Here is a 23297-nt window from a genome sequence, read left to right as displayed (position 1 = left end):
TGGTGTTGGAGGGATATGAGTGGAAATAGATGGGGTTAGCGGCTCTCCGGTGTAATAAAAGAAATGAAAGTAGTAATAGACTCTCAGTGAATTCCATTAGGGACACATCGACACTACACAAGCCATTCATTATGATGATGCTGTGAAGTGAGATATTTCATTGTGGAACCCAATGCCCGGTGTGAAAGGGGACGCTGAGGGATGGGTGGAGCACAAAGGTCTGCCTCAGCCTCGTTTACTGCAGTTCTCTTCTGTTTCTATGGAGATTTGAGGCTTTTCAGCCAATCAATCAATGAAAGCATGCTTTTCATCAGGCAACCTTGAGGTTTTCTATGGAAGCGCTGATAGGCAGGAGCGCATTGAAATCTTGTGTTTGAAAATGTGTACGACTTTGCAAGGCTGTGTTGAAACAGTCCAAATGGATTTGTAAACCAAGTAGTGTGTTTAGAATAATTTGAGTTTATTTATAATAGACATTTGTCAGATGGCAAATGCTTTCCCAGTTGTTTATTCGTTTTTAATTGGTTATTGTATACAGTGTCGTTTTCATACAGTTTCATACTGTGTCTCATCTTTTCTAGGTGGAAAGGGAGGAAAGAAGAAGAAAACAAAGGCTGGCTCTAAACCTACTAAAGCCAATGGGTCCAATTGGGCCAACGTTCCCCTGCCCCCTCCTCCTGTTCACCCTCTCCCTGGTACTGAGATGGACCATTATCCCAATGATCACCACGACGGGGGAGGGTATGTCTGCTAATATAAAAAAATACACACAAATTATTCCATCTTGAATGGATAATGAAAAACCATTTAAATGCATAGAAACAACATACACACTTTACAGCTCAGTTTTCAGTAGAAAATGAAGCGCGACACAAGTTTTATTTTAACCAAACGATCAGATACAAAATCTTTCAAACTGCTCTCCTTTTTTGTATTTGTCATTATTTTTCATTAACTTTTACAGCCCATTTGACCCAATTATGTTGTTTTCTGGATCACCTCCCATTTCACACTGGGCCTCCTGTTTTTTGGAGCAACCAAATGTAATACGTCATTCTATTTTAGTCTACTAATCCTGTCTATACCCAGACAATTAAGACATTACAACGTTTAAATTATTTTTTGAAAGTCAGCTCAAATACAAGTCATGCTGTCAAGAATTTGTTTAAAAATATTGTGTCCACTGTCATTGAAAATCTGTTGTAGCCAAGTTAAGGCTTTTAGGAAAAATTTAGGAGGCTAAGAAGCCATACACAGAAGCTTTGTAACTGGCAATTCTGATATTGAAGAGAAGAAGCATGAGCTCATGTGGAAGCGCAAGAGGGAGAAAAATAAACCTGTTCCAAGTAATATTTTGTGTGTTTTGTGGGCAGCTAGCTACACACAAAATAAAAATGGCAGTACAAAAGAAATGATCACAGAAAGCAAAACGATATAGATGATGTCCAACAACTTCTTGTATAAGCAACACACTAAATCTGGTTGCATTCTGCATTAATGTCATCTGACTGTACCTCACTGAGTTTATTGACTTAGTACTGCAAATCTGACGAGAAGCAAAGAATCAATGCGTGTATAGTCTCTACAGGCAGCACACGTGCTCTTTTGCACAGGGCTCTTACACAAAAACCCACATACAGATGGGTGCCAATCAAACTATCTGCTGACCCGTTTTTCTATCTATAAAATAAATGAAAATAAAACATGTCTGTCTTTGTGAGTTTGTAGACATACGGGTAGCTTTGGCTTAATCTCGCTGATGAATTCCATAGTGGGGAAAAAACCCCTCCTAATAGTCCTGTTTTATAAAGATAGATTTATGTTATCCACACACACTGAGGCTGAAGTTGATATAAAAAGCTGGATTCTTATAAATGATTAATGCCGTACCAGACATCTGATATTTTTTGTTTAATTTTCATTTAATGTAATGGTGCAGTGGTTTGCACTGTTGCCTCACAGCCTTTCTTTGTAGAGGTTGCCTGTTGCCTTGTTTTTGCGTTAGTTTCCTCTTGAATCAAGCTTCCAGCCACGGTCCAAAGAGATAGTTGTTAGGTTAATTGGGGATTCTACATTAGCTGTGGGGGTGAATGTGATAGTTTACCTGGTAAACATGGATGGAAATGGATTTTGTGTGGTAAATGCAGTAAATCAACACTGTACTTTAAGTGTGAACTAACAGTAACTTGTGTAAGTGATTGTGAGAGTGTCTCTCTTTGGTCCAGTTGGCACCATGTCCTCTTACTCCCATTTCCAATCTGGGAGAGTCATCTGCTTTAATAGGCTATCTGGCAAATGAAGAGTCTCATGCACTGTAAATCTGAGGCTGCTCTTAATGGCAGCAGATTAAAACAGTTATGTCCTATGGAGTGTGCCCTGACAAATTTCTATAATGAACACCTTCTTTATGGCTAGTATTATTTCAGCATGTATAAGCACAGCTATGAGGAATTGAAGCTTGACACCAACTGTAATTCTAATCAGGACTGTTGTATAACAAATTGCTGTCCAATGAAAGTTGGAGAAGGTCACAAAACTGTGTTAGCACATATCAGTTTCTTTTGACATATATTTTTTTATGCTATCTACTTTTCTCAATCGTCTTTTACTTGCAGACACTGACAATATCACACATCTACAGTAATGCCATTACTATGTCTGTCCATACTTTCCAGTTTGATTTCTATAAAACATGCATAGCTTTAAAATCAGCAAGCTGTGCTAAATTAAATTAGTAGATTATCATTTTCGGTTGTGGTGATTAAACCTCCAAGCTCCTTATTTTTTAAGTCCATCAAATGCTTCTGGTATTTTCAGATAAACTCATTGGTTGATAATTGGGAAAATACTAAATAGTAAAAATAAGTCGATATTAATCAGTAACAAAAATAACAGCTTATAGCTCTTGCTCAGGCTATATGTAACCTTAACTACATTTGTGTGGTAAACATGCATTTTCCCTCAGGTATGAGAGCGATGGTTGGGGACCGCCCATGCCTGTGCAGACATATCTCCACCAGGGCATGGAGGATGAGCTGGAGGAAGAGGAAGAAAGGGTTCCCACCCCGCCTATCCGGGGGGTCGCCTCATCCCCCGCTGCTGTGTCCTTTGGACAGCAGTCCACAGCCACCCTGACCCCCTCTCCCCGAGATGAGATGCAGCCCATGCTCCAGGCCCATTTGGATGAGCTGACCAGAGCGTACCAACTGGACATGGCAAAACAAACATGGTAAACACAGCAGCATTAAAAAGCATTGTAAATATTTAAATTAGATACTGCAGTCCTATCAATCTATTTATCTAGACAGATATACTGTTGTAGTCGTACATGCATTGTTTTTATTTTACAGTGCTTACTGTACATTGTGTTCCTGTTTATTGCTTCCAGGATTTATTCTGTTCCTGCAGTATTCCTCATGTCAACTGTGTGTGCAACGGAGATAAACCCATTAATCATTCCATTTTAATGGGCCCATGCTACCACTTAGGCGACTACTGTATTTTGCTCACTCTAAGAGACACAATTTCGTACCCATGGTTGTTTACTCCCCCTACACTTGTACGGTGCATTCCATTGTTGTGCTCATGCAAGTCAGATGAAGACCATGCTTCATTCTGTCAGCAACGCGCAGAGAATGAGAGACTGGCATTCATTCATAATAGTGAAGTGGGTGGTAGTGGGAGAGCTGGGAAGCCCTGTCAGGAAGGAGATGTCATGTTACCCGGTAATGACTCTGTTGGTTAGAGAGCATCTCTGACAACACCAGAGGGCCAGTAATTACAACCAATTCCCACTGCAAACCGCGTCAAAGACTTTGCACTCCTCTAACAAACGTGACTGTCAGCAGAGCAGGCTGCCACTGAGGTGACAGCCATGTGTCGACAGGCCTGGAGAGCATCCCTTTATACCATCCACAGCAGCAATTAGTAGGTCATTGTGTTAGCATACAAGCTGCACTGTGGAATTAGTGAAATTGTCCATATTTATTCAGCGGCCCACATAATACAGGTCTCTGTAATTAGCTCTACATTTCCACATGCAACCACATGTTATACGTTCGATAGTCATCACCGCTCCACATTCCCCAATATCAGATTATATGGAGTATTTATTTATTTAAATTTTTTTTTACCAGGCACATGCAGGGAGGCTCTCTTCCTCCCCAGGCTCCAGCTCCTCCAGTGGGCTACGTGTCGAGCACAATGGTTTCCGACCTGGAGACTGACCTGCCTGATGATGAGGAGGAGGAGGAAGATGAGGAGGAGGATGAAGGCTATGGAGCCAGGCATCCCCGCGGAATTGAGCACACACCAGGGTCTAGCATGGACAACCTGGACAGCTCTTTAACAGGTAAGGCTGTTGGATTTGTATCTGGAGCCGGCGGGGCTTTAACCTAATGTTGTTAACCGCAGTATAATTTATTTTAATGCATAAGTAAATGGGATTTGTTTCTTTTTATTCAAATGTCCATAAGCAGGTAAAATGCATTCAACTCCCATCGTTGTTACATCTTGTTTAACGGCAAATGGATTGTTGTTCATAACGCGTTCTTCATGACTTTGGTGTGTTAATTTTTGGCCCTCAATCAAGTTTTTTAAGCACCTTTGGCAGGCTCTGGGGAATTACAATTATCATTTTCAAAAAAGAAAACAGATAAGAAAGTCCATGAATTTTAAACAGGATAGTGAGAGGGAAATTAAGAGGAGGGAGAGGGTAGGGGAGAGTGACTGTGATTTAACTTGCACACAGCTCCGGAGCCAGAGCCAACCGTATCTTCCCGAGGAGATTTGAAATAAATTTCACGTGCGGCATATTCCATTCCAGACTAGAGGCACCATTTCCATTTTTACAACTCACTGAAAACTTTTACAGCCGTCTGTTGAGGGGACATATGAAGGGCATGACATTGCAGTGGAGGAGCTGGGTTCTGGATTGCTGCTATCATACTGACCAGGCCTGACTATCCATCTGCAATGTAAAGGGGTAAAAGTGCAAAAATGGACTTTTATGATAAAAGTGACATATGGGGAATAGGTTTGGTAGAAAATTCTAGTTTAGTGTTGACCTGTGATACTGTGTATCCATCAGGTTATGTGTGTAAACACTGAAAAATAAAGGCTATATTGAGACATTTATGGGTGGTAAGAATAAGGAAGAGAGCAAAAAATCGAAGGAGCTGGGCTATCTGAGAGAGAAAGCTCAAAAATAAGAAGACAAACAGTGCTGTATATTGGCCTACCCTGTCAGTAGAAACATTAAAGAGTGGTTTTCCAGGGGATGATGGAACAGTGGTTTTGGTAGCACTGACACATGCTGCTGCTGATGTATTTAGAGGAATATAAAGCGGCAACGGGGCCCTAATCTGCTGCATCTCTCCTCCACTGTATTACTCTGAAGACAGCACTATTTCTTTTTATCTCTCTCCAAGTCTGCCTCTCACCCCATCGTTTGACAACACAGACACAGCCCCAGCTCCGGGGTGAGCAGGAGGAAGAGAGGGAAAAGGGGAGACGCTGCTGAGATTTATTGTAGCCACCGTTTTAAGGCTACACAAACAGGGGAGGGGCAGGAGTGAGATTGCTGTCAAGCGTCGCTTGATGGATTTGTCATTGTTTTAATAATATGGAAATAGGTCTGTTTTCATAATGTTACACCAAAGGCCAGTAAATCTAACCTTTCAGTGATGTTCCAGAAAAAAAAAGAAGAAAAGAACCTGCACTCTCCTCAGGGGCATTTTTCACCAGCGGACTGTCTGCACAGGTTTTCCAATGCGTTATTCCATGCTCTGAGTTAAGGCAACTTATTTTTAGCTGATAAATGTAACTCCTCCTGTTGTGGTGGTATTGCAGAGCGATTGCTTGCACAAGCTACAGAGTTGAGGTGAACACGTAGGTATTACTTGGCTCTATATAGGTCATGCACAGCTAAGATGTGGTGGCAGTGAAGCTGTTATGCGTACAATGACTCGAAAGCTTGGCTGTTCTGGGCGATTACTCACCCATAAAGTCTTGCCAGGTTTGCGAGGTGTGGGGTCAGATCTCCTGGTGGCAGGTAGACGCCTGCTCATCAGGGGGAATGATTTTCCTACTTAACGACATGCAGATTAGGGTTCCCGTCAGTGTAAATCAGTTTTAGTGGCAGGAGGGAGGCAGCCTGGGTTTTACTGCCCTCCATCCGCCTAGCGTTTACTGGTCTTGCTCTATCAGTGCATGGAACATGGAGGGTGTCGGCCAGCGTTTTTTCGAGAACACAGTTTGGCCCATTGCTCTTGTTCAAGATGTGATAAAATGGCAGATATGTAGAGCAAACCTTGGTCTGGAGCCAAAAAAAAGTTATATTTCTAGGGCAAAAAGAAAACTAGATTGAATTTTTATCAAATTATGTTAGAATGATCACAGTTTGATTGGATTGCTGTTTCTGAGAATAGAAGTGCTCCAGAGGTTCTGCAGTAGAAAGTGGCAGTTAGAGCAACTGAAAAGTCATTCTGTGATGTGATTTGCTGAGGCAGTGTTCCTTCGCTGAGCCGAAAGGACTTGGAAGCTTCAGTGCTTTGGCTGGCACTGCCTATACTTCATTATCTGCTCTATTCTTTGTGGGAGGATTGGACCCAGTGGAATTGCTGTCTTTCTTTCTTAGTGAAAAACTCTTATAAAAGAATTTCAAAGAAAATGGCCAGGAAAGATGGAGGGCTCAAACTAGTTGCCTTCGATTTCAGTTTGCTCTGTGAAAATGGGATGTGTAAGGGGGTACTCTACCTTATGCAAGCCTATATTTTATAGAAGTTTCCATTAATCTGAGAGAATTTCCCTGCAATAGGAGTGAAAAGATGTTGCAATCTCTTCTGTTGAAAGTGCAATTCCATAAAGTCACAACCAGTGACTAAGTTACAGTCTCTTTGAGACATCTGGTTACAGACAAAGAGACTCACAGATGGGGAAGTTGGAGAAGCCTTTGAAGGGGATTTCCCAGTGTGTCTGGTAAAATAAACCACAGTGATATTAACAAGTTTTATGTCCAATTGTTAATGTGCTCTATTGTGTTGCAAAGGGAAGTGCCATCTGAGAGAGCACACTCATGTGTTAGTTGTGTTCATTTGAATCACAGCCTGCAATATGCAGCAGTCCTGGGCCAAGAATCTGCTACCCTTTGTATTATCCTGACCTTTTAATGAATCCTGCTGCTAACTTTTGTCCCCACCGTTCTCTAAACAACCTTTAGCCTCACATCTCCCCAATTCTGTGTTACACCAGTTTGTCCAATCACATCGCTCTGTGTGAGGGAAGGATAGTGTGTGTGAGCTGAGTGCTTGGGTTTATGCCACTTTAGCAAAGACTGCCAAACCAGTCCCACTGAAAGCTGTCACATTAGCCGACTGTTCTCTGTGTTTTTGCTTGCCAAAATGGCATATTTTTATTGGCAGAGTGATGCTTTTATATTTAAAGTGCTGGCCTAGCTTTTTATGCGAAGGAAGAAAAATGAAGGCATAAAGAAATATAGTAGCATATAATCCAAAAGCCTGACAATATATACACATTTTATTTATTTGTGCCCCTTTGATCCTGTAAAAATACTCGCTTGTGTTGTTGTAGCTTATTGAGCAGTATATTGATTAATGCTCATAGAATTTTAAATCATTAAAGTGCTGTGCACATAGAAGTTAAAACCTGTAGTTTTCTTAAAACTACTGCACATTTTTAGACAGCGATGGTTGTGCATTTTTAAACGGGACTAAAAAAAAACTGTGCGCATACCTCCAGGTGTTTGATTCAATACGATGTTTTGTGAGATGTCACCTGAGGCAGTCGTGTAGCTAACTCTGCTCTGCACAGGTGCGCTCATTGTTCTTTATCAAAAGACGTGCAAAATAAGTTGATGACAGTCCTGCTGTTCCACTGTGTATATTCTGGTGTGTGTAAATGTGCACTTTTGTGTGTGTGTATGCAATGTGTGTGTTTATAATAGATGAAAGAGGGCATGCCAGAACAGAATGACTATACAAAGCGCTCACCTGCAAGAACAGAAATGCCCCACAGCAAATTTAATTCATTTAAGTGTACAATATTCATATTGCTTCTTTTTTTTAAGACCACTCAATAAGTTTATTCATCTAAATGTCTAATCAAAGCACAGATGTTCAGAATGTGAGCTCATATATCCATAGAGGCTATAGCTGTTGAATCTGTATGAGCTTGGGATTTCAGCGTGAGTGTTTCAGATAAATAACTATCCATTTACACACATACTCACATAAACACACACAAACATCTATGCTGAAACCTTTGGTGTTCTACAGGGTCCATGGTGAATGGGTGGGGCTCGGCCTCAGAAGATGACCGTAATTTCTCCAGCCATAGGTCCAGTCTGGGCAGTTCATCTGATGGCTCGATTTTTACCCACTGCAGTTTTGCCCAGGCCCTGGTGGCTGCTGCAGACAAGGCAGGCTATCGCCTTGAGGGCACTAGCCTCAGCAAGAGAGGTTGGTGTGTGGGACCAGATATCCATTGCTGGGCTGGACCGTCTGCCACTGACAAATTATCTTTTCATCTCTGTTCTAATTGTTCCTCCTGTCATTCATTGGCTGATGTTTTCCCCATAATGCTGCCTTGTTATTTTCTTTTCTGTTGCTTTTGGATGCTGTGCCCAGGTTGTGCATGGTACCTGCTCTATATGGCTACATTGCGGGTATCTCCTGATCCTTAAATGTGACTTAGCTCTGATCTGCCTCTGCTTTCTTTGGTGCATTGTGTAATATCTGGGTGATATGCTATGCTTAAAACCTTTTAAGGACTTCAACCAAATGCTCTCCCTTCTAATGAAAACATTTACCTTTTTCCCCTATTAGGCTTGCTGGATCTTGATTGATAACTTTTCCTTTTCCTGATGACTGTTTTGACTTCACTGTTGGCTCCGTAATATCTTTACTAACCATCTGGCCTGTGGTCCTTTATCCCTCCTGCAGGTAAAGGCTTGTCCCATAGGCCTCGGCCCAGCAGTCCATTTTCAACAGATGGCAGCACAGTCGGCACACACAGCTTGGGCCACCAGAGGGCCACTAGGCCAACTCGCAAACCCAGAAGTCAGGGCACAACACCCCATCGGAGAGATGCTGGTGCAGACGGTGAGGGAGGAAGCAACCAAAAACACATTTTGAAAATTTAAAAAAAGGGGTTATGGTAATATATACATAACTCATGTATTCAGTTGATTTAGTGTGGTTTTCTCTTGGCACAGACCTACCTCCTCCACCTGAGCCTCCTCCCTGTCAGGGGCAGGGCCGTATCCAGGGGGGCCGCAGTATAAACAGCATGGCGCCCCCAACAGATAGGAAGGCTTCTTCCTTAGAGCGCCCGCCTATTTCAGGATCCCTGTGTGGGCCAGAAGACATGAAGAGCTCTATTGACAGACAGACGCGCACTTCTTTGGAACATCATCGCCAGGTTCAAGACAGGCTGGGCTCTGCAGACCGAGCTGATGATGGCCGCAGGGGCCACAAAACAGGTGCAGATGAAAATATTTAGCCATAAAACGGGAACTGGCATTAATGCATTAAGGCTAACACAGAGATAAAATTTCACTTTAAAGCATAGTATGCAACAATGTGTGCGCTAATGGGTTACAACAATTGCAAAAGCATTAGGCTGAAAGTCAGGTGAGGCTTTCCATGTGGTTGTTAGGACTTAAAGTTTTTTTTATGAATTAATGTAATAACCAATTGGAAATGTTTGTCTTGCTGCTGTTGTTCAGGAAAGCACATTACATTTTGCTCACATAAACAATTCATCCTTTTTATTTGTTAAAAAATGCACTTTGCAACCTAAAACAAAATCTATAAAATAATTATACTCACATAAAACCATTCATTAGCAAGAAAAATAACATTATTTTCAAAGCAAGTGAAGTCAAAAGGGAAGTGGAATATTTCTTGTTAATGACTGAACTATTTATTTTAATACAAAGATAATTCCTTTCATTATGGCCAGAAAACAACAATAACACAGGAGTTTAGCTGCTGCTGTGCCTTTGCGGTTGGGGATTTTTCTCTAAGTGATTGTGTTGAAGTTAGTCATGCTGCTTTGAGACTGGGCTCCCATGAACAGATTGCACTGTCTGCCACTTGCTCTGGTTTCCAGAATGCCCCCCCTCAGCCCTCCCTCAGCCACCGTAATGCCCCTGTAACTGTTGCCAGTACCAGCCTGCTCCACTCCAAGTAAGGCAGGAGGCCCCAGCAACTGAAATGCACTCTAATCGCTTTAGCTTTCTCTTCTCACACAAACAGCAGCTCTCTACACTCCATCTGTGTGTGTGTTCATTAATCTTATGTGTGCACACGCCTGTTTGTTTGTGACCGTTAGAGCTCTTCATGCTGCGCTCCTTGGACTCTTTGTGCCAGGAGTTTCTCAGACAGTTAATCTGAGGCTGTGAGACAAAGACAGGTGTCACAATCAGCATTTTTACGAAAAACACTGTAGGTGAATTCCCTCATGTTTCAGTGCACTGACTGATTTGCAGTAGGCTCCAGTGAGGTCAGGGAAGGCTATATTACAGTCATTAGCAGAGCAGTGGGGAGCAGTTTGATGAGATTTCACGCAATGATGGAGACTACTGAGGGTCAATGTTATGTTGCCCTGCAGCAGGAGGTGCCACAGCAGCCAGTAGTCCCCCTGTTATTGTATTTACCCTCATCGTAAGGGTGGTGGCTGCAAGGCCATGTGCGAAGCTGAGAGTCCTCTCCATGGCACGCCCTGGCATTGCTCGTTGGCACGGCCACTCTGCAGATGTCAAGAGTGTGGGGTGGTGGTTGCAAAGTGTTCTTTGTCTCCATGCATCAGATGCAAGATGTGTAACACTGCAATAATAAAAGTTCAAACTTAAAGTATGCCTCTCGGTTCCTATGTGTGTGTTTTTAGAAGAGGGGTGTTTGCCATATAGTAAACCATCGTTCCCTTCCCCTGGTGGCCACAGTTCTGGCACAGGCTCCTCCAAGGGCTCAACAGGGCCACGCAAGACTGAGGGTCCACGACAACCACAGCAGTGGACCGCCACAGAGCATGCTGAATTTCTGGGGACCAATGGACAAGGACAGTACTCAGGAGAGTTATGTGAGTAATTTAGTACTTTGATGTTTGACAGCAGTGTTTTATGGTATATGGCACGGCACATATACTGCAGTAAAAAAGGGCAAGTTTTGTAGTGCAGCAATGCTTACCATAAAATTACTATAACTGCATCTTGCCAAACAACAGTTTATCCACCCTACTTGTGCACACTTCCTGTGTTAAGTGTGTCTGGCTGTTTCAGTATATATTTCCTGCAAAAGCTTGTCAGTGTTTGTGTAAGTGGATGGATTCAACTTAGATTTTATTATACTGGCAGTTATTGTTTTAACTTGGGAAAGAGTCAGTCCAGCTGTTTCCTTTGAATTCCTGGCAAAAATGCCTCCCAACATGTTTATTAGGTTCTTTACTTAAAGAAAACAATTTTTTTCTCTTTTTTTCCCAATCCTAATGTTTTCTTTTATTCCTCTTCTCACAGAGTGATCTGCCTGCAGTTTAAACTGGAGAGAACCTGTTCTCTCTTTGGAAGAGTGACACCCTCTTTGCCGGGGTAGTGAACTTTGTCCTTACCTGTGTGTTCTCAGAGGGAAGCAGTGCAGCAATGAGAACTACGGAGAAAAACAGTGTCACAGAACTGTAAATGCGATGTATAGACACAGACATACTGTACATCTTACTATGTTTTTTGTCCTCAAGAAAATATTTTCCACCTCCTACCTTACTCCAATTTTCTTTTTGTTAGAAAAAGGCAAGTTAAAAAAGAAAAAAATCAAAACATCTATAAGAGAACAAATTTTCTGGTAACTGCCCTTGAGGAAAAGGGGATTTTGTTTCCTGTAAATATATTCTTTAACTTGTTGTTGCATTGCTATGCAAGCCTGATTCTGTTTGAGCTTTTTATTTCCATATACAGGAACAGTTGGGTTTTATCTGGTTATTTGTATTATATGTGAAATGAGTGGCTGTTGTGCCATAAAATAATTGTTTTATAATCCATTGTTTGTTGATAGCTACCATTAATTATTATCATTATTATTGTTATTATTAATTATTGTTTTTGCACTGCAATTTTTGGTGATAAGCACAAAAAAACATAGCTCCTGCTGACATGAAGAACCGGAAGAATATGTGAAGAGGAGTTTCTGTACTGTAAAGTAGAGAGAAGAAAAATATATGCTAATGTACAGAGAGATATTAAAGAGTAATGCTTTGCTCACAGACAGCAACAAATAAGGCACCCATTTCCACAGTTGAGACAAATTGGGTGGCAGACACACAAGGTTCCTGAGGGTCTGAAGGACAGATATGAGGCCAAAAGAAGTACAGAAAGGATTCTGTATTGCTGTAGTTGGTTATTTAACCCCTAAAATAATAGAAATATCTAGTTTTCGATGTTTGGGGGCAACTCCAAGCATTGGCTCCATTCTAGTACAAGGGTTTCCGAGCATTTCAAATTCTTTTTCTTTTTTTCATTTCTATTAGGTTTTACTACCTAAATAATTCAGTAAAACAGCACACTTAGAATAAAACGGTTAAAAGGGAGGAGTCGCTGAAATCTATCCGCATGCTGCAGTCCGGTCGGAGCACTTACAAAGGCAGATTTGTGATTCTTCTATGGCCTTAATAGGTAGGAAACACAAACAAAGGAGCATTTATTGTTATTAGTTGTAATGTTACTCCTAAATCATGAGTGGAACAACAGCAATTGTTTACATCTTTTGTGTTTTTGTTTGTTTGTTTCATTTTATTGTCTTTTGGTTACTAATATTTTTTTAATTGTTTGATTTTTACAGCACTTACTCTTTGATGTTTGTGATGTTGTCACTGGGTACAGTATGATCCAGGAAAACAACACACCGACCTGCTGGGTTCAGCTGGGTGCTGTTCATTAATGAAATCTACAGAAGCGGCGGTTGGCCTCCAGTATGCTAAGATCAGCACAGTCTTGTGTCAGTGATGTTAAGGGATAAAAATGAGTGCGTATGTTTTACAACGTAGCTGTGAGTGGAGCGAAAATGGAGAAAGGCCTTGTATATTAACTAGTAGGTCTCACTGCCTCCATGTGTGCAACCCGAGTGTGGAGCAGAACACTTTCTGTCTGCCCGACTGCCACAACACACACACACTTATGTTTTGCCGCTTTCAACTTCTCAGCCTCTGATTCTCAATTGTTGTCTTTTTCAATGACTTTTTTTTTCTTTTTTGGTTGTCCTTTTTTTAATGAGAAGCTTGTTTCTTTGTATGCCTTTTATGGACTCCAAAACGCTGCTTAAAACAATGTTTTCAATATTAATGTTCAGGATTTTTGTGGTTTAATGACTGTTTGTTTTGTCTTTTTTTGTACTGCTAATGTTGATAAAGGGGGGGTGGGAAACTAAAGGCCATCAGATGCTGTTGTACTGTTGTCGTCATGCCATGTCATTTTGTTTTTTTTACCATCCACCCAGTGGCCAGTGTTCTGGAAATGAGGTGCAAAGAGTATCTCAGGTTATTTTACATTCTGGTGGTGTTTATGTATGTGTATATATGTGTATATATCCATACGCATCTCCACTTGATTATGCCATTCCATTTCCATTGACAGTTTATCCCTCTCATGTCTGATTCTGTCGTCCCCTCTTTTCTTTTCTGCTGTGGACTTTGAGTATAATGTGCTGGTTCATCCACCTTAAGATGTCAGTAAAAGAACATACCAAATTAAGATTGTCTAATGCGTTTTAGTGTCTCTTTAATACTCATTGTTTTCTTTTAAATCACAGTGTCGTTTTGTATTTATTAAAATGATAATAAAAGTATATTGTGAAATATGCATAAAGATTTGTGAGATATAAAATGTGTTTTTTTTTTTGTTCCTTGTAAAGTTTGGTGTCAGAGCCGAGCAGCGAGGCCATATTGAGATGAAAGGCACACTGTGCTCACAGCATGGTGAAGTGCCGGGTCAGTAGTCGTCACTCTTCGTCTTGCATGTTCACTGCACTGCTCTTCTCATGTCAAAACTGAAGAAACTTACAATCCTTTCAACACAAGGAGTAAAAATGCTCACAATTTGCTTGTCAGGAGGACAAAGGATAAAAGTGCTTTTCCTCTCCTTTGTTCATTTTCTCAATATTGTTGGTTCTTTGTAGCCTATCTGTGTGTTGCCTTTTTTGCTATAAAAGAGGATTAAAAATGACAAAAAGAGAAAGGTGTTGGGTGAAGTCTTTCTGTACAGTAAAGGGTGAGGTCGACACCCTGATCCAATGCCATTTCTACAGTACAGTACATTCTCCTTTTTTTCCCCTGTAAACCACCTTCTGTATTCACTTGCATGTCCAAGAAGAGAGTGGATCAAGAAAATAAACTTTTACAGCTTCATTCCCACGTCCTGTAAGATAAATCCATGTTCTTTTATTTCCTTGTACCTGGATCAATATCAAATAAAATATTTTTGAAAAATGGAAAATGGCTTTGTCTGTGATAGAAAGACTATAGCGCGGGAGGTCAGATTCAACACAGTATGACAGACAAAATACATACAGTACATACAAAAATACAGTCAAACAAGATTATTTTCAAGGTTAAATATTCAGTTTTTCTTGGATACTTGCACTGCAGCTGCAACATTAAAAATGCAAGTTTGCCTTTTTTCTACAAAACATGGCCCTGCTAATATCTTAATAGTGTTTGACTCAGCAACAGCACAAGTGTAGTTTATTTTGTGCTGTGTGTGTATGCAGTAGAGTTGTTTAGCTCACTGTGTGTTTAAAAGGGTTCCTGACTCAGCTGTGCGTTTTATGTCAAACCAATCCCTGCCTTGATCCTTCCAGAAGAGCAGCTTCAAACACAAACCCAAATCTCCTAAATCACTGAGACAGGCAGCTTGCTTTCAAGCTCTCTTGCACAGAGCTCAAACTAAAATCTGTGAAAATTCTCCAAAAAACTTGTGAAAGAAGTGGTGTAGAACGGGGTGCATAAAATTAGGAACAGCCTCTGTATCGGCATTAACATTCAGGTATAAACAAGCAGGCTGCATGGTGGTACACTGTCAACTAAAGCAAGAAAGTCCAGGGGCTGAATCAGCCAGCCAGAGCCTGGGGCCTTTCTGTGTTGAGTTTGCATGTTTGCATGTCAGGTAATTGGTGATGTTAATCTGGACATAGGTGTGAATGGCTGTTTCTATGTGATAGCCCTGTGGTGGACTGGCAGCTTGCCCAAGGTGTATTCCACCTCTCAAGCTATCACAAATGAGATAAGCTCCTACCGTACTGGGATCCTAAATCACATAAGTGGTTAAGAAAATGGATAAAAATTAATTACATTGCCACCTAAATCTATTAAAAAGCCCAACAAATAATTCTATTCTTACTTTTTTATGAAGGAGTAGTTCACATACCGGCACCGGCAGTACAAACTACCTGCTCTGGTCTCAAATAAGCAATATTTTGGGTATAACGGTGGTTGTTCTGGATTTTCATGAAGGTGCCCATGGAATGAATCATAACCACAAAAAATGAGCTATTTAGACCATTTGAGCCCTTAAAAATGTTCCACGTAGATGTGATATGTTCAGAATGTGTTACCAGCTCCATAGCCTTGGCTTTTAGCCTTGGCTAGCCCCTGACTGGCTGAATCTCAAACAGAAGTGGTTGGCACTTCTATGATCACAACCAGAATGCTATATGTTTGACATGATCATGCTAAGTGTATTAGCAGTCAGTGACCTCACGGACATCCAAGAACAGAAAAAAAAACCCAGTCTGGAACCTGAACATACAAATATTTATTGCCAGATGCAAATATAACCCACGTGAGGTGGGACCAGACTGTAAGTTTGTAAGTGCAGTAGTCATACTGTATTAATCCTGGTACATATTGTGGTGTGTTGGGAGCGGCTAGTTATCTCCCATCATGCCTTGGGAATACGTGTTGCTGTTTAAGATGTTTATTGTTACGTGACTCTTAACTGTTCTCTTAACTGTTCTTTTAAATGCTGCAGTATAAATTCACCGACAGTTAGTGTTGATGGAAAGAATGCTGTACCATGAGTGAAGTCACCAAGAAAAAGTTCCCACACAGTTATTCCTGACAAAAATATTTGTGAATCTCCTCTTTCAATATTTATAAAATCTCTATAAACACTCACAAACAATGAGCTCACATTTTAATCATTATAGTCCATCACTTACTTCCTAAATGATACCAAATATATGTTATATGTGAGCTTAATAATAAAAAAAGATTATATCTGTATTGATAAATTACATAATGAGGAATAATTCTTTTTGAATGACGTATTAAGCACTTGCTGCATAGAGTTTATAATAAGTCCTGACATTTCTGTCACATCATGATCTGGTCTACTGAGTTTTCTGCATTGACTATGAAGATCCATATAGCTCCTCCAGAGATTGATGAAGCACCCCAAGCATTTTCATCAATACATGTTCAGTAGATAAACTACTATATAAAGTTATGGGGGAAAAAGTAAAGTTTTTTTGGGAGGAAATTTAAAGAATGACCTTGGTGAACTCACAAATTAGAGTTCACTTTGTTCAATCTGCATGGTTATTCCAAACACACAGCTGTGATCTTTTTATTAAATCATGTACTGTGATGTCACTTGTTCTGTGTTATTTTTCTACACCTCAGTTGCACCATTGCGCAGATGTAGATTTCACCATTTAGGCACCAATAACTATGGAATTGTATATAAAATTGTGCTTCCGTTTTTATGCTAACTTTTTACTTATGTTACTCATGTATAAAAAGAACCTGAAAGCATTTTCTTCCATCTTTTTACCAAATTCGGTGTCAGCAGTTTAGCGGCCTAGTGATCGCTGCCTAAAACTGATTTCCAATGTTTCCGTGTATTTTTTATATTTTACGTATGTTGGTAAATAGACTTCGGTGAAAAGGGTTTACAAAGGGGTTATATATAAAAAAATTAAATTACCTGGTTTTCAAGTATCTTTATAACTCTGTGTTATTGTACTTACCATAACCAATCTGGTCCTTTTTGTTCACTTAGAATATGTTTACAGAACTGTTGTTATATTTATTGCAATTTCTGCTGTCCTGTTGTCCAGATTACTCTTAAAAAATACATTTTTAATGTCAACGACATTTTTTTAACTGGATAAATAAAGGATAAATAAAAGTCACTGCCAAAAACTGATTGGCTTCTACCTTGTTACAGGAATGTTGTTTACAGCTCAAGCTGAGTTGATGTCATTCATGAGGGATACACTTGACATATGTTTGACATATTATAGACCAACAAGTTATTTATAGCAGTTTAAATACGAGCAATCAGTTTTGTCAAATACCGGAAATCAGGTTTTGGCAGGCGATCGCTTTTTGGCACAACAAGCACGAGACCAAACACTCTCAGTCACGTGCATCTGAGGCTAAGAGGGGGGGGGCAAGAGGCCCACATTTCTGGAATTTATGAGTCTAACGTGACGCAAGTGGTCAACAAATACTAAAAGTCAAATGTTTCAAGTTTCAGTTTCAAATGAAAGTAGGACAATTTCTGTAAAGCTGCCAGTGGAGACATGATGTGAAAATACCGAATTTTGCGCATGTTGGCTTAGGACTTCTGAGTTATCAAAACCATGTTCTTGAAAATGCCCAGCGGGTTTCACACAGAAGTCGGATATTATTTCCAGAGCTGGTTGAGCAGAGGACACGTGATTTGAGGTAAGACTATCCACTACGATAATGAGACACTGTTTGTTAAATGGGTACCTGTTGGGTCATCGTCGACAAGTAGAAAGCTTGAGAAGTGGGTGAAGTTTGTAGTCAGTTTTTACGTCATCTAAGATGTTTTCAGTTTAAGTAAAAATTTGGTGTTTAGCCAATGCTAAATTAGTTGGTGCCAAGGACCTTGTGTAATCTATGCTCCATTCTGCCAAAAGTGATGACTCCATTAAACAATTGCTTAATAATACTTATGCAAGAGGAGCTTGATCTGTTTTTTCCTTTCCCACTATTCTTCCGTGGGTTATTATTTACTTAATTGCTAACTGCCAGCCACACGTTGTTTTTTGTTTTTTTTTAACGTGTAAGATGTGCCAAAATCAATTGAGGCTGTCGCCAGTTATTGAATTAGTGAAATCTGATACTTAAGTTTGAAATCAACCACTTTTGGTTTCATCTTGTAAATCTGGTTGAACATTTGCAGTTGCATCTTTTTTGGACACTGATCTATGCCTCGTGCAGGCTTGTGATACTTCATGCGTGGTTTCTCGCCATGAATGATTATGGCCTATGTAAAGCAGACACTTTTAACAGTTTGAACTTCTTTACTTCCTCAGTTGCTCATAAATGTCAACAATTACTCATATCAGTGTTCTTTTTTCCCCCCGCCTCTCATCTTGCACTCACTTTCTTCTTGCTGCCGGATTTTTCTTGACTCTCCTTCATCTGAAAAACATACTTATGCAGAAAAACAACCAGTTTCTCTCTAATACTGGTTCTTTTTTTTTTCTTTAGTGACACTGAAGCCTGAAGAGTTTATTTATGTATTTGTTTGTTTGGTTATCTGTCAGAGCGTTTGGACTCATGGTGCAGTGGGAGATCGAGCCCTGCAGTTTCTCTTTGGTGTGTTGTGGCAGAGGCTTTAAAAATATCAGGCTTTACAGATCATCTTACTTATACTTGCTAACTTAGTTTTTGATATAGCTTTACTTCCATTAATTTAACTCTTACCTTCATTTTCACAGTTGTCGCAGTTATAATCTCCTGTGCACTATTATAGGCATGGCAGGAAACATACATTAATCATGTTTTTCTGGTGTTAAACTGTATTATTTTGGAAAAGCACTGGAAAAAAAAGATTTATTTTATTGACATAAGGTCATAGAACAGATTCATGTAGTGTTGAGATAAAAATTCTTTATGAAATATTGGAACAGCAAGGCATAAAATTTAAAACACCCCCCCACACAGAATCAAAGAATAATGTGTAAATAACCCATTTTCATGATATTTCCTTGGAATGGTTGAGAGGTTTTTGCATTCATATTTATGAAAAAGGTTCACCGATCTATCCTGACCTTTTAAACAAACCCATCAGTGCAGACTGGGAGGCAAGCGCTGCTGTTTCGCAGCTCTTCCTCTCCCTGTGCCTGGGGGGTAGGACGAGTAATGACTGCTCTGTTCCTTGCCAACAAAGCAACTTTCCCCTTCCAGTCCCATTTTTTATTTCCAGCTGCTTACCAGTGTGTACTTCACCTCTTATTCATTCTCTCTTGCAATGGGATGTGTAGCAAATATGCAGTTTATGGTGGAATACCTGTTTTTTCGCGTAATCCCAGAAGCCCTTGGTTTCATATGGTTGTAATTGTTGCATCAGGCGTTGGTGGAGACGGTCTGGAGAGAGCGAAAACTGGTTAAGCAGCCAGAAAGAAAAAGGCTTTGCTCAGCAAATACATACTGCAGTAGGATACAAGTTATCAGGGTGTGATAACAGGAGTGAGTGTGCATTTGAATGTGTGTGCGCTTTGATGTTGGTACCAGTGGATTTGTGTGGGGAAAAGGGAGCGTCTGCATGTGTGTGCGCACGTTTGTGTGTGAGGTGATGAAAGGAAGCATCTACTGCTTCTGCTGCTTGTGCTGCAGGATGTCCCCCCCCCCCCCAGCTTTTTTCCTCTTCTTTGTCTCTAGACTGGTGACAATGAGTGGAGGTGAGAGGCCAGCAGTACCAGTGCAACACCATTCATCACACATGTCAAACAGTTAGACCAGCTGTGTGGGACAAGCGGCAAAAATTAGCATTTCATCCCTCTCCCTGTCGCTCTCTTCTGTCTGTCAAGCTGTATCTCTGTTTATTCCCATTGTAGCACCGAATGTGATAAATGACTTCAGAGGCTATATAATATTCCAATTGTTTGAATGAAAACATGGTGTTATTGACCAGCACTTCCACATATTGAGCTTGTTTTACAAAACAGACTATCCCTGCATAGTACTTCTGATAATGGGTGCTGTTGAGATGTGGGTCTGAGGACTTGTAGTCTGTAATGACAGTGTTGGTGAAAATGAAAATGTTGAGGATGGTAAACTGGCCAGGATGTCTCTGACTGTCAGGCAGTAGAAAACTTGATTTTCTGCCCAATTCATTGACAGTTAATTGAAGGGGAAAAAAAACCCAACCTAAAAATGTAGGGAAGAAATAATATAATATTAGATCTGATCTGATTAAAATCTGGATTAGAACTTCATTGTTTATATGGACCCTAAGTAAGGTGATCTGATCCTGATGTGCATCTAACATGTGAACAGAATAAATAATTTTGACATGCGGGAAAACAGTATGTATGGCTGATGTGAAAGACAAGCACAAGTATTTAAAAGCAAATGTTGAAAACAGATTTACCAGGAAATTCCAAAGGATGTGATGTTAATGCATCTCCTGCTCTACTACAGTGACTATTGTGCATTTCTAGCTGACATTAGCTTAAAAACATGCGATGCATCACACCCTCTTCATGGTGAATAGATCTTAGTATCATCAGAATGCAGGTACAGTCTCACACCCAGAGGCTGTTTATACTTGCAACATCACTCTGTTGAACAAATCCAGATGATATAATATCACTGCAATAACTTTCGCTGCAGTTATTTCTGGTTCTTTAAGTTCTTAACTGTGATGTTTTTATTGTTCTTGTTATATTTGTTCGACAGTTGCAGCAAAACAAACCAGAAATTTATCATATGGTGATTAAAGAGTGAATACAAACATTAAACAACAACTAGCTTAGCACAACACTACTCTAAACCAGACTTTGAATGGTTTAAAAAAATAAACATGGAAAAAAGGTCAGAATTAAGGAAGTGTGCAAGGATCCTAGGGTTTGCTATAATTTAGCTTGGTTGTATATTAGTTTGTACTGTTTTCTGGTAAACTACCAAATGCCATATTCATATAGAGGAACTAAAATACAGCTAGCTTGCTTTCTCACTACTCTTTTGTGAATGGATATACTGCATAATTCCCACCCACTAATCCCATGGTTTCGCCATCTTTGCATTATGCTATTATCTATTGATTATTAGAATTAGAATTAGAATTCAACTTTATTGTCATTGCACATGCACAGGTACAGAGCAACGAAATGCAGTTTGCATCCATCCAGAAGTGCTTTAGTGTTATAGATGTATTACAATATATATTAGCAATAATATAGATATGTGAGTATATTACAGTAGTGCAGTTAAGATAAGTGAGATATAATTCCTACAGAGGCTATATAAAGTGCTAGTGGTTGTGAGTGGTGGTTCAGTCCATGTTATTATTGTGTGTTTGAGGGTACAGTTGTCCATTGTGGGTGTGTGTATGTTCAGTCCATGTGTTAACGTGGGTCAGATGTCAGGAGGCAGAGTTCAGGAGTCTGATGGCTGTGGGGAAGAAGCTGTTCCGGTACCTGGTGGTCTTAGTCCCGAGGCTCCTGTAGCGCCTCCCAGAGGGCAGGAGGGTGAAGAGTCCATGTGATGGGTGACTGGGGTCTTTGATGATTTTCCCAGCCCTTTTCAGACACCGCTTCCTGTAGATGTCTTTTATGGCAGGAAGTGGTGCTCCGGCGATGCGCTGGGCAGTTTTCACGACCCTCTGCAACGCCTTCCGGTCCGAAGCTGTAATAGATAAAGTTGTACCAATGGGTAGTAGCCATGTCACTATCCAGCTAACTGGTAATGTTGGTAATGGTAATGATAATGACAATCTTGATTTTTAGATGCCATGTCACTGTTTTGCCTGACGCCCAGGATCCTTGGTAGGAGGTGTAAACATGGATGGACTTCAGTCTCAAAATTGATGCAGGTTACAATATGTTTACTACAACAACAGCTCTGTCCATTCTGTTGTTATAAGTTAATCACAGTCATCATCAGCTTAACAATTGTGTCCCACAGTTAAGCCTCAGTGGGAGCTTGCTACTTGTTTTATGTTGCTTTTACAAATCGCTTATTAGATTGGTAATTACCGAACCTTCTTTTATATTTTAGTGCTGCTAATTAGCAGTCAAGCTAATGGGAATGTTAGTGTTTGCAATTATGCTGCAAGTGTTAAAATTCTCTTTTTGTTTAAGTTGTTTTGAATGTGTCAGTTTAGATTATGAACAGTATTTATTATTTCTCTGTGTTGAATACCCAGAGTTCATCTTTCTATTCAACTCTTCTGGCTAATTTTCCATCCCACACTCTTCTTTATCACATCACCCTTGCCTGCCCACACTTTCCTTTCTCTTCACTTATCTGCTCTCCTTGAGATTTGTGGTTCAGTTAGGTGTGGAGTGGGAGGAGGCGTTACATTTCACCTTGCAGTCTTTTCAAAAAGGACTATTCATACAAGCTTAGAGCAGAGATGTTCATGAAAGCTGGGGGATTTTATTCAATAGAAAAGAAAACTGTTGGCAAAAATAAGCAGCAGTTGGTTGTCATGTATTGTAATGGCATCTAGGGAAGGTAGAAGCAGTTGAAAAGAAACTACTACATGCATTGTTATTACTTTGCTAACTTGAATAGCTTGTGTGGATATGTCTGTCTGCTTACCCCAGGATATTTGAAGCTAAGTACACTTGTAATCGACTGCTAGCACCAGTGTTTCCAAGTAAAGGGCTGTAGATGGAAAGCATCCTATCCTAAGGGTTTTAAATGTGCCAGTGGCAAAAATAAGCAGCAGTTGGTTGTCATGTATTGTAATGGCATCTAGGGAAGGTAGAAGCAGTTGAAAAGAAACTACTACATGCATTGTTATTACTTTGCTAACTTGAATAGCTTGTGTGGATATGTCTGTCTGCTTACCCCAGGATATTTGAAGCTAAGTACACTTGTAATCGACTGCTAGCACCAGTGTTTCCAAGTAAAGGGCTGTAGATGGAAAGCATCCTATCCTAAGGGTTTTAAATGTGCCAGTGGCTGCTAGTGGGATGACTTGATGAGCAATCTCTTAATCAAAGCTTAATTGTTTAGCATGATCCTGAGTGACCTGCTTAATGGAACCCCCCCTTGATTAATGATGTGTGTTAACAAACACAGTGGGAGACACCCCAAAACCTTGTCTGATTGTTGTTAATTAAAGACAAGGTCCAACAGTATTCGAAAGTAGATTATTTATTATATAACGTAACAAAAGTAAAGACAAAAATAGCCAAGATTCCTCTTGTGCCTGTGTGGCAGTACCAGCATATTAGATTTTTTTAAAAAATTTGTGTAGCATTATATATTTCCTGTGGTGTATATTTAAATGAATCAAAGTAAAA

General features: G+C 40.1%; 1 protein-coding gene across 10 annotated transcripts in view; it reads left to right on the top strand.

The window, feature by feature from the left end:
- The window catches only part of robo2 (roundabout, axon guidance receptor, homolog 2 (Drosophila)), a 260051-nt gene extending 245554 nt beyond the window's left edge, over positions 1-14497 (top strand). For 8 of the 10 annotated variants that reach the window (XM_004558245.4, XM_004558249.4, XM_012921055.4 and 5 more), the window contains 8 exons: positions 582-741; positions 2966-3229; positions 4137-4351; positions 8295-8477; positions 8961-9119; positions 9233-9499; positions 10909-11100; positions 11534-14497. In XM_004558245.4, the coding sequence (XP_004558302.3) occupies positions 582-741; positions 2966-3229; positions 4137-4351; positions 8295-8477; positions 8961-9119; positions 9233-9499; positions 10909-11100; positions 11534-11535 (1442 nt within the window). In that variant the 3' untranslated portion in view covers positions 11536-14497. The remainder of the gene's footprint in view (positions 1-581; positions 742-2965; positions 3230-4136; positions 4352-8294; positions 8478-8960; positions 9120-9232; positions 9500-10908; positions 11101-11533) is intronic. The other 2 variants (XM_076873332.1, XM_004558250.5) reach the window with 2 other exon arrangements.
- Positions 14498-23297: the final 8800 nt, after the last annotated feature.

This window comes from Maylandia zebra, linkage group LG14, assembly GCF_041146795.1.
Source record: "Maylandia zebra isolate NMK-2024a linkage group LG14, Mzebra_GT3a, whole genome shotgun sequence".
Lineage (NCBI taxonomy): Eukaryota > Metazoa > Chordata > Actinopteri > Cichliformes > Cichlidae > Maylandia > Maylandia zebra.
This window is presented reverse-complemented; position numbering and strand designations above follow the sequence as displayed.